Consider the following 16,715-nt stretch of genomic DNA (forward strand, 5'->3'; position numbering starts at 1 on the left):
CTGGGAAGGTAGGTGAACAGCAGTGTGAATTTGCTTTATAGTTTTAGCTGTTCTGATGTTGGGTGCATATATATTATCACTAGATCTTCCAGTTGATTCGACCCTTTTATCATTCTCTACCTACTTTTCTGTCTCTAGGAACAGTTTCTGAAAAAAAGTCTATTTTGTATGATACAAATGGAGCCACTCCTGTTTTCTTTTGGTCACCAGTGGCATGGGACGTCTTTTTCCATTCCTTTACTGTCAGCCTATGTGTTCAACACTGCTGAATGGTACACATAATGGTAAACATTATGTCTATTTTGCCACAATAAAAAAATGTAGGCCGGGCACGGTGGCTCAAGCCTGTAATCCCAGCACTTTGGGAGGCCGAGACGGGCGGATCACGAGGTCAGGAGATCGAGACCATCCTGGCTAACACGGTGAAACCCCGTCTCTACTAAAAAATACAAAAAACTAGCCGGGCGAGGTGGCGGGCGCCTGTAGTCCCAGCAACTCGGGAGGCTGAGGCAGGAGAATGGCGTAAAAACCCGGGAGGCGGAGCTTGCAGTGAGCTGAGATCCGGCCACTGCACTCCAGCCTGGGCGACAGAGCAAGACTCCGTCTCAAAAAAAAAAAAAAAAAAAAATGTAATATGCACAAGTTACAGAAAAAATTACTGAAATAACAAAACAACCAACCGACCAAAAAGCAAAGAAATAAAAATTAAATGATGAGATTTTTCACCTTTGAAATTAACAAAGACACTCTAAATGACAGAATCTCTCTTTTTTTTTGAGACGGAGTCTCACTCTGTCGCCCATCCTGGAGTGCAGTGGCGCGATCTCAGCTCACTGCAATCTCCGCCTTCTGGGTTCAAGCAATTCTCCTGCCTCAGCCTCCCGAGTAGCTGGGATTACAGGCGTGCGCCACCACGTCCAACTAATTTTTGCATTTTTAGTAGAGATGAGGTTTCACTGTGTTAGCCAGGATGGTCTCAATCTCCTGACCTCGTGATCCAGCCGCCTTGGCCACCCAAAGTGCTGGGATTACAGGCGTGAGCCACCGCGCCCGGCCTGTTTTTTGTTTTATGAGACAACGACTCGCTCTATCACCCAGGCTGTAGTAGAATGTCACCATCTCAGCTCACTGCAACCTCGACCTTCCAGGTTCAAGTGATTCCCCAGCCTCAGCCTCCCAAGTAGCTGGGACTACAGGTGCGCAACACCACACCTGGCTAATTTTTGTATTTTTTTAAATAGAAACATGGTTTTACCATGTTGGCCAGGCTGGTCTTAAAATCCTGACCTCAGGTGATCCACCCACCTCAGCCTCCCAAAATGCTGGGATTACAGGCGTGAGCCACCGCACCCGGCCTAAATGACAGAATCTTAAATAAGTCGTCAGAAGGGGCCGGGCATGGTGGCTCACGCCTGTAATCCCAGCACTTTGGGAAGCCGAGGCGGGCAGATCACGAGGTCAGGAGATCCAGACCATCCTGGCTAACATGGTGAAACCCCGTCTCTACTAAAAATACAAAAAATTAGCCAGGCGTGGTGGCGGGAGCCTGTAGTTCCAGCTACTTGGGAGGCTGAGGCAGGAGAATGGCGTGAACCCGTGAGGCGGAGCTTGCAGTGAGCTGAGATGGCGCCACTGCACTCCAGCCTGGGCCACAGAGCGGAGGTAAGTCATCAGGAGGTAGGAAAATGGGCAGCTTCTTAACTCTGTGGGCATGGGCATGCAAACTGCACACCATTCAAAGAAAAGTTTGGGTAAAACAACTCCACCTTTTAGGGGAATCTCAGAGCCTACTAAGGACATGATCAGAAATGTAGACAAAGATCTAAGCACAAACAGAATCATCCCAGCTGACCTAACATACAAAAGCAATCTACAGAGATGTGTACTGCGTGTGCGTGTGTCAGTAAATAACACAGTACCCGGCAGACAGTGTGCCTCCCCCCTGACCTGCCACATCCACAAGAAACTCACCACACACCTAGCATCCCATGCAGCAGAGAATGCATTTACAGCCAACAAGACCAACGACAGGGAGGGCTGGGATGCTTTGGAAGACAGCCAGGCCTGACCGACGCCCTCCAACCAAGCTGTTTCACTCCCAGGCCCACATGTGCACCACAGTACAACCAACAGCAAGCACTCTGCCCACTCGTCCCGAGGCACAAGAACAGGGCGAACAAAGCTGCACGGTGACAGTGACACAGTGAGCCAGCCAGAGTGACAGGCACTCAGAAAGCACACGTGCAGACCAGCACCCTGACAGGGGCTTCTGCAACAGAGCACAATGGCCAGCCTGCAGAAAGAGCGTGCAGGGCAAGAGGACGGTGGCCCCCCGCTGAGGAGCATGAGAGGCCAGGGCAGGGATGAAGCAGGCGGTAGGTGGAGAACACTGACATCTCGTGCAGCCAGCATGTGGTCACGAGGCTCGTGTGAGGTCTGTGTTAACACACGCCCTGAAGCATCTCTTGCAATACCAAAACACGGCCCATGCCCTAGACACTAAGTAAGGTCCAGACCCTCAATACCAACTAATACTCCAAAAAAATACCACAGGGCTGGCCCAAAAAGGCACCAGGCACCCAAGGCACTTTGCGTTTGTCTTTTACACCTTTCTGTGTTATGTGAATACTGTGCTGGTGTGCTTTTCACTTACTTCTTACAAGAATGTCACAATAATATTCCTACAGAAAACACAGGCCGGGCGCGGTGGCTCAAGCCTGTAATCCCAGCACTTTGGGAGACCGAGGCAGGTGGATCACGAGGTCAGGAGATCGAGACCATCCTGGCTAACACGGTGAAACCCGTCTCTACTAAAAATACAAAAAATTAGCCAGGCGTGGTGGTGGTTGCCTGTAGTCCCAGCTACTTGGGAGGCTGAGGCATGAGAATGGCGTGAATCCGGGAGGCAGAGCTCACAGTGAGCCGAGATAGTGCCACTGCACTCCAGCCTGGGGGACAGAGCGAGACTCCGTCTCAAAAAACAAAGAAAACACAGTCACAGATATACTTGTTATGCCTCATTCAGGGAAAAAGGCAGACCTTAGTGCACATATGGAAAAACCCAATTAAGAAAACTTTCAGTCCAGGAGCGGTGGCGCACAGCACTTTGGGAGGCTGAGGCAGGAGGATCACTCGAGCCCAGGAGTTCCAGACCAATCTGGGCAACACACGGAGATCACATCTCTAAAATTACAAAAACATCAGCTAGGTGTGGTGATGCCCACCTCTAGTCCTGGCTACTCAGAAAGCTGAGGCAGGAGAATCACTTGAGCCCAAGAGGTCAAAGCTGCAGTGAGCTGGGATCACACCACCGCACTCTTCAGCAGAGATGACAGAACAAGACTTTGTCTCCAAAAATGAGAAAAAAGAAAAATCTTTCTGTCAATGTGGCAGAGATTACAGTGAGGACAGGGACACCCACTCCCCGGCGGGGCCAGAAGGGGCCACGGTCGGCCGTATCCCGGCTTCCCGCGTTCCCAGCAACAGAGCTGTGGCACGTTCCTGCCTCTCCCGACATGCGAACCACAGGACACTGTACTTCTGCCCCAACCCGCCAAGAACAGAGAGAGAGAAGGGGTCAGCCTCTGCACTCTTCTCCACTGTCCTGGGCTTCTTCGGTGAGCACACACCATTCGCTTCTCTGATTACTCTCCTGACTAGACACGCACGGGAAGTGTTCACAGACATTACAGAGGCTCACCACTAGCGGCTGGGGGCCGTGCCAAGGGGCGCGCCACGTGAGGAAGGTCACCAACAGTCTCCAGGTGGGGAGGCTGGCCCTCCTCCAACCAGCTCCGCTCTCTCCTGGTCTGCTGCCTCCCAACAAGATGTTGCCTCTGCCAGGCTCGGGTCAGCCCTCGGACTGTCCCCATAGTCCGTCACAGCACCACACATGCACACACAAGAGGCCCGCGTGGAAGACCCACCCATCACACGCAGTGTTGTCCCTGGGTCCCAAAAAGCAGCAGGAGGACCCTTCTGAGACGGGAGGGACCTGAACATGGGCTGGTGTCCAGAAATCCCCCTTAGCTTTGTTAGGCAAGTTAATGGGTCACAGTTAGCATTTTTTACAATGCCATATTCCTTAGATGTGGATACTGAAACACTTAAATATGAAATAAGATGATGCCTGGGATTTGCTTTAAAAAAATTACAGTCCTGGCTGAGTGTGGTGGCTCATGCCTGTAATCCCAACACTTTGGGAGGCTGAGGCAGGTGGATCACGTGGTCAGGGTATCGGGATCATCCTGGCTAACATGGTGAAACCCCATCTCTACTAAAAATACAAAAAAATTAGCCGGGCATGGTGGCGGGCGCCTGTAGTCCCAGCTACTTGGGAGGCCGAGGCAGAATGGCGTGAACCCAGGAGATGGAGCTTGCAGTGAGCCGAGATTGCGCCACTGCACTCCAGCCTGGGCTACAGCCGTCTCAAAAACAAAACAAAATAAAACAAAATTACAGTCCCTCCCCCTCAAAATCGGAGAGGGAAGTTGGATGAAACAAAATGAGTGAGCCATGGATAACTGGTGAACGAGACACATGGGGTGCATTGAGCTAATCTCTCCACTTCAGTGAAAGCTGGAAATTTTCCACACAGGATGGCACTCTTAAGTCCATAGACATATTTAAGCCGCAAGTTCATAATGACAGTAAAAAGAGAAGCGTTCCCCGCTGGCCCCCACAGGCAAGTGTGAGGGGACCCTGGGCCCTCCACGCCCTGAAGTGAAGGGATGGAGCCTGCAGGGTCCCGCGTTCTGGGCCCACAGCATCCTGGGCTCCCTCTTCCACGTGTCTACGTTTAGGCAGAAAATGGCAGAGGCCAGGAATGCAGGGCGGCCACAGAGCTCCTACAAACCCCTCACCTGCAGCTCCTGCGTGCACCTGGCAGTTATCCACCAAAGTTCAACCAGGGTGCCCAGGACATCTCAGGGTCTGAGCACAGCCGAGGAGGCTTGGGGCCAATGTGGAGCCACCTACCTAGCAGTGCTGGAGGGGCTGTGGACGGCCCCCACACTGGGTAGCACAGATTTTCCTAAGAGCTGTGTTTCTCGCGCCTCTCACCGGACTCATGAATGACAGGACGCTGTGCTTCTCCCCTCCCACCCAGGGTGAAGTCCGTGTCTGCGCCACTACTCTCCTGGATCTAGAACTGTCCGCCGTCCCCCGAATGAGTAGAGAGAGCTGCATTTCTAAGAACCCCAGGTTTTCTTGTTAATGTTCTATGGTTACTTCGGGCTAAAGAGAGCTCTGCTTCTTAAAATCCACTTGATTTCTTCTTCTGGGGGCCTTGATGGCCCCAGGAACCCCTGCTCAGCGGTTCCAGTCCCGCAGCCTTGCCCCCCACCAGCCACCACCCACGGGACCTCCTCATGGGGGCCGGGCGACACTGTGGACAGCTTGTGGCTTGCCGCCAGGTGCTTCTGGCAACTCAGAGTCCCAGACACAGTCCTGCCTGCAGCCAGACCAGCCTGGCCCACATTTCTTGAGGCTGCTCGGAGGCGCCTGCCCTTCCCACGTTCCTCCAGAACTAGGCCTCCCTCCTCCCTGACTTCTCTGCCTGTGGCTTCCTGCCAGTGCCCCTTCCCCAGGCCTGCAGCCATTTCACCTTCCCAGAGGCCTCCTGGGCCAAGGTCCCAGAAAGTGGAGCAGAACCCACAGGACAGCAGCCCCTGTGGTGGGGGCTGCCCTGGGGGGTCCTGGCCACCTTCCTCAGCCCCTGGGGCCATACCTCACTGAGCAAACCAGAACAAGGGACCCCACAGGCACGCCTGAGATAAAACAGGTCCTTCTTTATCTACAGTCCATTAAACTACCACAGAAATCACAATTCAAATAACGATGTTTAGATGGGACAGAGGCATCGAGCTCAGTCAGGGAACTGAACAGGGTTGGGGACACCAAAGTTCCACGGACCCACAAAGGAGCCAGTTGAAGCAGCAGTGGGGAACTGAAGCAAACCTAAGCCCAGCGCACAGAGCCAGCTGCACCACTGCCCAGACACACTGCGACGCCCCGGAGGGCGGGATGAGCCTAGACACAGGCCTCACCCAGCCCCGGAGCTGTGAAAGCTGCTCTGAGAAGCCTCCCATTGGCCAGGAAAGACTTCAAAGTGAGGGGTTCTCCCCTCTCCCAAACTGAACTGTGAACCCCAAGACCCACGCACAACCATCCACAGCCAGCCGCCAGCATTACCAGGGAGCCCGCCACCTGGACCAGGCCCTCGCCACCGCACACCCCGCGGGTCCCCGGCATGTCCCCAGACACAGGTGCCACCATCAGCTACACCCACACGGGAAGAGGGTTCGTCCGTTCCACCAACGGGAGCTCAAGACCGCGCGAGAGACAGGTCCCCACCCCGGCCAGTGACAAGGGAGACAGTGAGCCCGGCTTGACTCAAAGAGCCACACAGAGGCAACCCAGGGGGTTTACCTTGTTTTCACAGTTTAACGAGCTTTATAAATTAAGACAAAACCCACTAGGGTCAGGCAAGCTGGGCGACACTCACTGCATCCAAGAATGTTAACAAAAATCACAGTTTTGATAGTTCTGCAAAAAAAAACTTAGCAAATTTACAACAAAACTGTCAAGTAATTAAGGCAAGGCACTTCACACATGAACTTAAACTGCTAATTAAAATCCCCTCGCTTAATTGACTACATTTGCATATCATTCAACTTGGGAGTATAATTTTTTTAATGGTTTGGGCAACAGGGTTGTAGCCAGGAAATGCGGAGGCAGCAGGTGAGGTAGAGCGAAGGCCCTGCCAACGGCACAACCGGGAGCACCAGGCAGGTGGCCAGGGACCGTGCCAGACCGGGTCCCCACCTCCCTCCAGGTCCACACAGGTGTCCAGGGAGGAAGCAGCTGAGATCTCACAGACGTCACACCAGCTATGGAGGTCCTGGGTGTCCCTAACCCAGAAGGCAGCCTGCGGCAGGCTTCAGCACAAGCACACAGAATACCCCCTCCCAGATGGCGCAGCCCACTGACAGCCCAGGTTCTGTATGCAGCTCTCACTCGGGGAGTGCCAGTCCACAGGACACGGGCAGCGGCGCAGGTGGCCTCAGTGGACGTGCACACCTTTGGCACCACACACACAGTGTCCACAGCTCTGCAGGGGGTGGCTCAGCGGCCCTGTCCAGTGTGCTCCTCCTCCCGCCTGGACCAGGACTCAGAGTCCAGACCCCACACTCACCCTCACCAGGCAGGCAGGAGTCCCTCTCTCTGGGGCCCCAGGATTGTGCCACCTCTGCAGCGGGAAGTCTCAAGGCTGGGAGTGCCTGGTCCCCATCCTCAGGCGTCAGAGCCTGTCAGGGCCAGGGAGGCAGAGCGCCCTGTGCCCAGAGGCCCAACCAGTGCCACGGCAGGCCTGTTCTGGCTACGGTGTAGGTCCACGCAGGGCTGCCAACCTTCCAGAGCAGCACAGGGAATAGCACGTCTAGGACGCAGAGGCCCAGCTTGGCCTAGTCGTCTGGGAAACTATAAAAAAAGAGGGCCACGGGCAGCTGGAGCTGCCATCCACTGCCACGCGGAGGCTCCTCAGGCCACAGGAGCCTGAAGGGAGGCACGGGGACAAACTGCTTCCCAAGAAAGGCTCAGGTTCTCTGAGCATGGACAGTGAAGCCTAACTCCCCTCAGACAGACCTCCAGGGCCAGCTGTGAGGGTGAGGGAGGGAGTCAAGGATGCCCGCCCTGACGTTGCCTGGACCATGGGCAGCCATACCAGGCGGGGACCTGGGGGCTGCCACAGCCCAGTGCCTGACACAGAGAAGCCTCTGACAGCGCCAGGCAGGAGGGCACCGGGAGAGACACCCACCACGAGAGGGTGATCAGCCTATCAAGGCCCATTCGACTCCGTAAGTAACCCATCCTGGATAGGGTCAAATGGGCCAACCTCAGACCTCCCACAGAAGGTGCCAGCCTCCCGGGGCTCTCAGGGATGAGGCGTTTACGCGTGTTCTGCAGCACGAGCTCAGCACCCAGCCAGACTGGCCTCCATGCTAAGGACAGACACGTTCCCTCAACAGGGCAAGAAGGACTCAACCTATCAGCCTTATTTCCAAGAAAGGAAAGCAAGAGCATTTCTGTTTCTGGCCAAAGATGCATACTCCATAGTAAAAGCAAAAATGTTTCCACGTTACTTTCAGGACAGAGAGCCTACATCAGACTCTGCAACAACTGTGCACCCAATCGGCGTCCTCTCAACAGCTGGACCAGCGGTTCCCAGCAGGCAGCACCCCAACCAGGGCAGGGTGAGTGAGGGCGGGTCTGCAGGCTGACAGCTGCTTCTTATTCTCATCACTTACAAATTTACTCCTGGGCAGAAGAACACAATGTAATTAGCAGACACCTGGCTCTCCTGGCAATATGGTTTCCCCTGTAGAAGAAAACTGACATCAAAGGAAACCACCGGCACAGCCACAGTCTTCAGGAACCACAGCAGCCAGGGAGCACCGCAGGGAGCACCTAAGCTGCTTTAGATACAGGCAGGGCATGGACAGAGAGACAGAGGCAGCGCCAGCACCACTGGACACCTGCTGGGTGCTCCCTGCCCTCCCACTGCCCCTCACCCGCTCCTGACGCACTTCCTGGTAAGGTCAGCCAGTCCCCAGGTGACCCCGTAACAGGACACGAGCTGTCGTGGAGTCACCATCACCTCACGCAGCTCAGGGACCACGTCTGGTTGGGAAGGGCCACACAAGAGCCCAATTAGTGTCTTGGGTCCTGGGGTGGAACCCTCAGGACAGAGACAGATCCTCTGATTTGGGTGACGGTGTCCCCTGCCACCCATGCCCACCTGAGGCCGCCAGCCTGAGCTGCATTTCTGTGAAACGAGCAGCACCGTGGGGCCTGCAGGAAGCCTAGAACAGGAGCTGTTTCTAAGTCAGCCACCGACATTCCAGCAGAAGCCACAGTCAGTCCAGGCAGGGCTGAGAGTTGGGAGGAGCGTCAGCGCTCAGCCTCACCAGCCAAGGGTAATATTCCAGCACCTTCTGAGCCCTCAACATGGAACCAAGGTAGAAGCGCCCCCAGGTCAGAAGACAGTGAACCAATTTCTTCCAAAGGTGGAACAATGGCTGGCGCAGTGGCTCACGCCTGTAATCCCAACACTTTGGGAGGCTGAGACGGGTGAACCATGAGGTCAGGAGACGGAGACCAACCTGGCCAACATGGTGAAACCCCATCTCTACTACAATACAAAAAATGAACCGGGCGTGGTGGTGCACGCCTATAGTCCCAGCTACTCAGGGGGCTGAGTCAGGGGAATTGCTTGAACCCAGGAGGCGGAGCTTGCAGTGAGCCGAGATCGCGCCACTGCACTCCAGCCTGGGCGACAGAGCGAGACTCCGTCTCAAAAAAAAAAAAACAAAGGTGAAACAGTGAGAGAAGAAACAGAATTCCCCTTCCAGCCAGAGAACGGAGCTGCCAATAAGCCCTGACCACCAATGCCTGCGAGGTCCACTGAGTCATTCAGTGAGTTACTGAATCTGGCCCCCAAACTGAGGACCCAGACGTGACCAGGCCCCCCCAACCCTAGCCCCTGAGGCTGGCAACACAACCACACACACGACAACCCCCATGGCCAGTGAGACAAGGCCCCCAGCAGAGGCAGCCCAAGAAGGCCTGACAAGGGCTGGGTGTGCTGGCCTAAGAGGCAGGCCTAGATGCCCCGATTCTGCAGCTGCAGGGGCACCAAGGCAGAGCACTCCTTCCATCTTTATGAGTCAAAAAAGTAAAATCGGAGAAGACATGAACACCAAGCAGCAAAGAGAATCTCGGCCGTTTCCCAGGCTCAAGCCAAAACGCCTCTCAAAGCTCCCTTTCTCCGTTTCCCTCCAGACAAGAGACAGGAGCAGTACTCAAAGGAACAAGCATTTCAAGCGAAGGCCTACTAGGCGGCAGGCAGGACACATGTTGAGGGCCACAGGCACCAGGCGCCACCACGCCACCTCCGGGCCACGGCCAATGCAGGTGCTGGGTCCATCTGGTCCTAGTCTGGATTTTACTATTGTCCCCACAATCTCATTTAAAATTCACACTCGAGTCCTGGTTCTTCATTTTCGTAAATAAGCAGGCTCATGTGGCGGCATGTCCCCAGAGCTGGAGCCTCCCTGGGCCCCCCATCGAGGCCACCCCAGCAAGGCAGCCTGGAAAAATATCAAGTACCACACAGCAAAACCAACATGCAGGCTCTGGGAAGCGGAGTCCTTCTGGAACCCTCTCTCATATTCACAAAGCAGCAGCACCTACAGAGCTACCACTTACCATGCTCCCCAACCCCCGGGGGGAGCCAGAGCTTCCCGAGGGTCACCCGGCATGGCACCTGGTCTGCAGAGGGTAACCAGGCCTCAAGAGAACAGGTGGGACGGCGGGGGCGACCCCTCCAACCTGCAGGCCCCAGGGATGCCTTCCGTGGCAGAACCCACTCCAGGGGTCAGGCACGGTGGCTCATGCCTGTAATCCCAGCACTTTGGGAGGCCAAGGTGGGTAGATCACTTGAGATCGGGAGTTCAAGACCAACCTGGCCAACATGGTGAAACCCCATCTCTACTAAAAATACAAAATAATTAATTGGGCATGGTGGCACACATCTGTCATCCCAGTTACATGGGAGGCTGGGGCAGGAGAATCGCTTAAACCCAGGAGACAGAGGCTGCAGCGAGCCAAGATCACACCACTGCACTCCAGCCTGGGTAACAGAGACAGACTGTCTCAAAAAAAAAAAAAAAAGGCCCGCTCCAGACCACGAGGGTGACAGCCAGGGCAGGACAGGAAGGAGCTGCCCTACCGCCCGCTCTGGAGGCCAGGTGTAAAGGGCTGGTCCCCGGGCAGCCCCCCACTCCATGACACCCTGGCCTGGTGACCACCACTCAGGAGGGGAAGAGCCCTTGAGAGTAAGGACGGGGCCTTCTTTTCCAGCTCTCCCAGATAGTGGGGAAATAATTCACCCTCTGTATTTTGACTCAAAACAAAGAAACTTTTTAAAAACATTTCAGTTGAAACTTGCATAATTCTTCCAGTGGAGAAATTCTCCCTCAACTTTCGCAATCCTTAGAAAGAGACACATTATTGCCAAAGAGAGCCCGGCCGCCGGCGCGGACACCTCCTGCCAGACAGTCAGGGCCCAGGCCCCGGAACCACCGCCTTCTCTCTGGAGGCCCTGCCGGCAACGAAGGCCTAACCTAAGCTGGGGCTGTGGCCCCACAACCCCACGAGACTCCAGGGCAGGGTTCGGCTCACACTTACCCCAGACTTCCTCGCACCATATCCTGTCTGCCCTCACCCGGAGACTCAGACAGACAGACATTGCACAAATCAGCCACAGGGACGGCTGAGAAACAAGACACTGACAGAGGGAACCCCTCCTCCGTGACCCTGCTGTCCCAGAAGGTGAGGGACCCAGCCCAGCTCCCAGAGGGGTCCCAGACAGATGGATGACAGACTGTGCCGGGAAAATGACCACTAGGTTCTGTTCCCTGCAGAAGCCACCAGGGGCAGCCACCCATGCCCTCCCCAGTCCGTGCACAGCCAGCCAGGGTGGGTAGAGGACAAGAACCACTCTCAAGCTGCTGTCCTCCCCTCCTCGAGAAGACCCAGCAGCCAGCCGTCTTTCCGGAACCCTCACCTGGGGGCAGACCAGCCCAAACCTACAGATCCTGGCCTTCTGCACAGGGACCAGGGCCTGCCCAGGAGCCTGACCCCAGAGCATGGCCCAAGACCACATGGAACCCCACAAAAAGCTGGAGAAAAACACTCGCAGCAGACACTTTTTCCAAAGGAAGCCAGTGGACAGAGGGCCAGATGGCCCCCCAAGTGCTCCCCGGACCTGAGGGTGTCTGGGAAGGCATAGCCCGAAACCCACACACGGCCACTGCGCTGAGTGAGGGGTGTCCCAGGGAGAAACTCCTGACGCCGTCCCTTCCTGTGATCAGTTCAGCTTAAAACAGCAAAACACAGCTCCTCCCCAGTGACCCGTCCGGCCCAGCAGCCCCTTCCTGGCCTCCAGCACACAGTCATTCCCCAGAACAGACCTCGAGACTCAAAGCTCTCAAGCCCGACCACCTGGCTGGGCACCTGCCTCAGGAAACACTGCCTGGGGCCAGGGCCAGCCATGCAGTGACACGGGTCAAAAGCCCAGCATGAGCGATCAGAAAACCCCCGTCGCGGACCCTCCACTGCAGCACACACAGCTTCCCAACCAAGCCACCCTCAGCCCGCAGCCCACTAAGACCCACACCAGCCCACACAGAGCAAGGGCAAGCCGACCTGCAAGACTCCTGGGAACTCATGCATCTGCAGGACAGAGCGACAACACTCTAACACAACCCAAATTCTCCAGTCACCAGAATGCCCAGAACGCACGTGGATGGTGAGCAACAGCTCTCACAAAGGCAGCCCACCACCCCAGGAACCGGACCCCCGGCCCCCTCGGAGCAGAACCCCCGGCCGGAACAGGACCCCCCCCAGCCCTCTTGGAACAGGACCCTCAGAGCAGAATCCCTGCCCCGGAACAGGACCCTGGTCCCCTTGGAGCAGGACCCTGCCATGACAAAAGGGAGGCACCACACCACACCACCCTGTTATCAGCCTGCAAGGAAAGCGCCTGGCTGCCCAGCAAGACGTTCTGTGGGACAAGGGGCCACGTCCCAGGCAGCAGGCCAAGCGGCAGCTCCAACTGCCACATTTTGTCTCCGTCTCTGACAGCTGTCTACACTGACAAAAAGATGTAGTCCAATGGAGTCCTACGGCTGTCAGAGAACCCAAGAGGAAGGAGGCGAGCCGACCGGGAAGAAGAAAGAGCCGTGGGAGTGGGGAAGGCTCCAGTCTCTTGGCAGCACAATGACCCATCTGCGCCCCACCTGTACCGCTCAAAACATAAAGCCCAAGATCAGTCAACAGTCCCCAGTTTACACCAAGACAGAGAGGTTAAGCAACTTGCTCAAGGTCACAAAGCCAGTGTGGGACCGAGTAGGGAGGTGAGACAAGGCCCCCTGTCAAGGATAGCAGCCCCAGGGCCCCTAAGAGGGGACTCGCCAAGTACCCACACAGCCCACACAGGCTTCCAAGATACAGCAGCAGGAAGCTGGTGGGGCCTGACAGCCACTGGACAGGAGCGGAGGCTTCCTCTGCAAGCCCGTGATATGAGGGGGCATGTGGAGGAAGACTGTCCGCCCCTCACACTGTCACTGCACTGCTGACAGGCCAGGGACTCCGGCACAGCCGCCTTCACGCGAGGCTTCCAAGGCGAAAGCTGCAGCCCCGCCTCCAACTTGGTTTGGGACACGGGAACACCACCGCCCTCTCCCACCTCCCGTCACGGGTAGCAGAGTGACGCTGACCCAGCCCACTCAGGCAGGAGACCCGGCCCTGGCCTGGCCACAAACACCGGGAAGGCAATTCAGCTCCCTCCCGCTCCACAGAGCCCGAAGGCCTGCTGGGAGCAGCAGCCCTGCAAAGGGAGTTCCAGTACACCCTTTGTTCCTTCAGCCCTCATCTTCGGCAGATCAAAAATATTAAAATAAGCTACAAAGGAAGTGAAGAAATCAAAACATATCCTGAGAATAAGCTGTCAAGACACGGGCGGGAGGAGCCAACAGCAGCCAGCGAGGGTGGAGGCGGGGCCTCCCAGGCCACTCCTTCTAGGAGAAGTGGGGTCTGGGCACTGCGGGTCCACGCCCACCCTGAAACCACACTCCCTTCTCATGTGTTCCTCCTGTGCGCACAGAGACACGCACATGGCTGTCCTAGGGAGACTTAAGGGGATCCTGCAGCCCAGAACTCCCAACCACACAGTCACAGAGCCCAGGGGGCACGCACTGAGCAAGGGCAGACTCCCTGGCTGCCATCTCACATCAAGAACACGGAGCAGGAGGTGACATGGGCAGGATGGGTGCCCCACCCCCAGGAGCATGAGGAGAGGAAAGCCCGCAGGAGTTGGTGAACATGCAGGGAGCCAGGCAGAGGCCACCACTGCCAGGGCCAGGCTGTGGCTACCACTCAGGCCTGGAGGACCCAGTCACTCACACCATAAACGTCGTCAGTATGGCTTGGGAATTTTAATCAGTAAATGAGATTTCAGAGCTGTGCTGGGGACGACTTCAGAAGGGAAAGGCGACTTGGAGCCATCTGCTGAGATGACCAGAGGGAAAAGCCTGTCTGGCCCGCCTCTATGGCAGCCCAAGGACCCTGGCGCTCACAACCACCGGGAGGGAGAAGCCAGTGGCCTGCGCCCTGCTCTGTGTCAGCTGTGACAAAGACGCCCTGCTGGCCACTCCAATGGCCCCCCAGCAAAGCCCAGGAAGACAGAAAGACCGCAAGCACATACATGACCCACAGTCAGACAAAAACAAACGCAGACACACCCTGCTCAGCCGAGGTCCTCTGCCGTCAGCTCTGGAGACAGTGACTAGTGTGTCCCAGCAGCTCAGGCCTTGGCCACAGGTGACCCACTATGCAGCCTGCCCGAGCCCACCAACAATCCCAGTGACACGTGGCTTCCCCCAGCCACAGGCACTGACGAGGGTGCGGCCACCCCAAAAAGAAAGGCCCCAGCCCACAGGGAGCGCCATCGGACCCACCCCAGCCAACTCCCCGTGTGACACGAGGGCCCCAGCCTGCTAGGTCTGGCTGTAGCTCTGCCACGAGCCTCCTTCCCCAGCCCACAGGTCTGCAGGCAGCTGCCACCTGAGCCCTGGCCTGGCAAGGTCAGAAGCGCCCCTGCACACACACACACACACACACACAGAGGCACACGCACATGCACCCTCCGCAGCCCCCTCCGCGCAGAGGCGACAGTCCCTCGCTTCCATCCACAGCCCCTCCTCCCCACGATCTGACACTCTGCTGGAGGGGCGCCCAGAGAAAACCGGGCTGGAGCATCTATTCACAGATTTAGAAAAAAAAAGTTTGATGCAATAGCTGAATTAATTAGGCCTCCCAAGAATAGCTGAGCCAATGCAGCATTCTGTGTGTGCAATTTAATAAGCCTGGATATTTAAAAGAAAAGTTACAAATACTTGGGGAGGTATGCCACGGAAAGTTCCTGAGGACCCCACTGAGTAATTTCGGCGCCTCGTGGCCTGGGAGCTGCCCGTGCCGGATCCCGTAGATCCTCCAACTGGCAAACTACAAAGCCGGGCCAGCGGCCTCCCTCCCCCCGCGCACCCCTCTGCGTTTCAGAAGGAGAGAAGGAAATGAGTGAGACCAAAACAAATCCCAAGCCGCCAGTAACTCCAGCATGTGGGCCCAGGGGCCTGCTGACCGGGCTCTCAGCCGGGTGCCAAGTGGCCCTCACCCCACAGGGGTCCCTGGCAGGCCCAGGGAGACCAACCAGCACAGTGCCGGAGCCGCTGAGTCTCAGGCCCCTGTCACTGCAGCCTGAACACCTGGCTTCATTTTGTGTCTCTGTCCCAAAACTTAAAGGCAACAAACAGGCAGCAGGAGCCAGTAACAAAACCAGGCCTCGTCTCGCCCAAGCTCTGTCTCCTCGGGCCCAAGGGCAGGCAGCCCTCCGTCTTCGAGGCTGGGTGCCTCCGAAGTGAGGGCAGTCACCTCCACCCCAACCCCAAGGAAGACCTGGGCCTGAGGCATCCGGCCAGGGCCCAACTGGAGCTAACTTCCCTGACCTCGGGGCAGGCCGCTTTCCCGAGAGCATAGGAGGCCTGTGCCTTCCTATCCTATCTGGGCAAAGGCTATGGGCCTGTGGGCCTTCCCCACACACCAGGCCTAGCCCCCACCCCACGGCCACGGTCCCCCCTCCAGGCTCCTCCTGGGGAAAAGGGCAGGAGGGCCTTCCTACTAAACCCTCTGGCCCTGCCAAGGGGAACACTCTGAATTTCCCTAAAACAAAGCAAAGACTTGAGACATGGGGCACGGCAGAAACACAGGTCCCAGCCTTTGGAGACCAGAGCCTGTAGCCCAGAAGGGTCCCCCACCCCAAGCACATCCTCCCCTGCTCCCAGGCCTGGGGCCACTCACCCGGGGCACCCGCCGCTTGTACTTGTTGCCATAGTCGAACTTCTCCTTCATGTCGTCCAGGCAGCGACCGAGGCGCGCCTGCTCCTCCTTGCCCGTGTAGTCCTGGCTCAGCAGGATGTAGGCCCGCCAGTTGGCCGAGTCGAAGCCCCAGTGGCAGGTCCGGTTCTCCAGGGCCTTGTGCGAGTGCACCACGAACTTGTGCGGCGGGTACATGAGGCGGCAGTCCAGGCACTGGATGCAGGCGGCGCTCGGGCTGCTGTAGAGCTCCGGCACCAGCAGCCCCTTACACTTGCCGAAGCACTCGTGGTACACGCGGACGCTGCGCTCGCTGAGCTCCAGGCCCAGCGCCAGGCTGGCGGCCAGCTCCTTCTTGCAGGGCGGCGGGTAGGCGCCGCCGTAGAGCAGCGCGTTGCACAGGCGCTCGGCGTCCGTCTTGGTGATGAGCCCGCACGAGGGCGCCGAGAAGGGCAGGATGCCCATGACTTTGAGGATCTCCAGCTGGTCGGCCGTGCAGCGCGAGCAGTAGATGTGGAGCTCGTCGCACACCGAGTTGATCTGCTGCAGCGAGAAGTCGCGCAGCACCGAGTTGAGGATCTGCGGCAGACACAGACGCTTCTCGCCCCCCACCACGAAGCACGAGATGGTCTCGCCTTCTAGCACGGTCTCGCAGCGCTCGGTGGAGCGATCGGACGGCATGAAGAAGGGACCGGGCAGCACGGGCGGCGGCGGCTGAATGG

At 57.1% G+C, this 16,715-nt stretch overlaps 1 protein-coding gene across 1 annotated transcript in view; it reads right to left on the reverse strand.

The window, feature by feature from the left end:
• The window catches only part of SKI (SKI proto-oncogene), a gene marked incomplete at its 5' end in the record, with an annotated part of 81,992 nt that extends 65,282 nt beyond the window's left edge, over positions 1-16,710 (reverse strand). Inside the window, one exon of the mRNA XM_011931083.1 lies at positions 15,979-16,710. Within this exon, the coding sequence (XP_011786473.1) occupies positions 15,979-16,710 (732 nt within the window). The remainder of the gene's footprint in view (positions 1-15,978) is intronic.
• Positions 16,711-16,715: the final 5 nt, after the last annotated feature.

Source organism: Colobus angolensis, unplaced genomic scaffold (genome assembly GCF_000951035.1).
Source record: "Colobus angolensis palliatus isolate OR3802 unplaced genomic scaffold, Cang.pa_1.0 Scaffold89, whole genome shotgun sequence".
NCBI lineage: Eukaryota > Metazoa > Chordata > Mammalia > Primates > Cercopithecidae > Colobus > Colobus angolensis.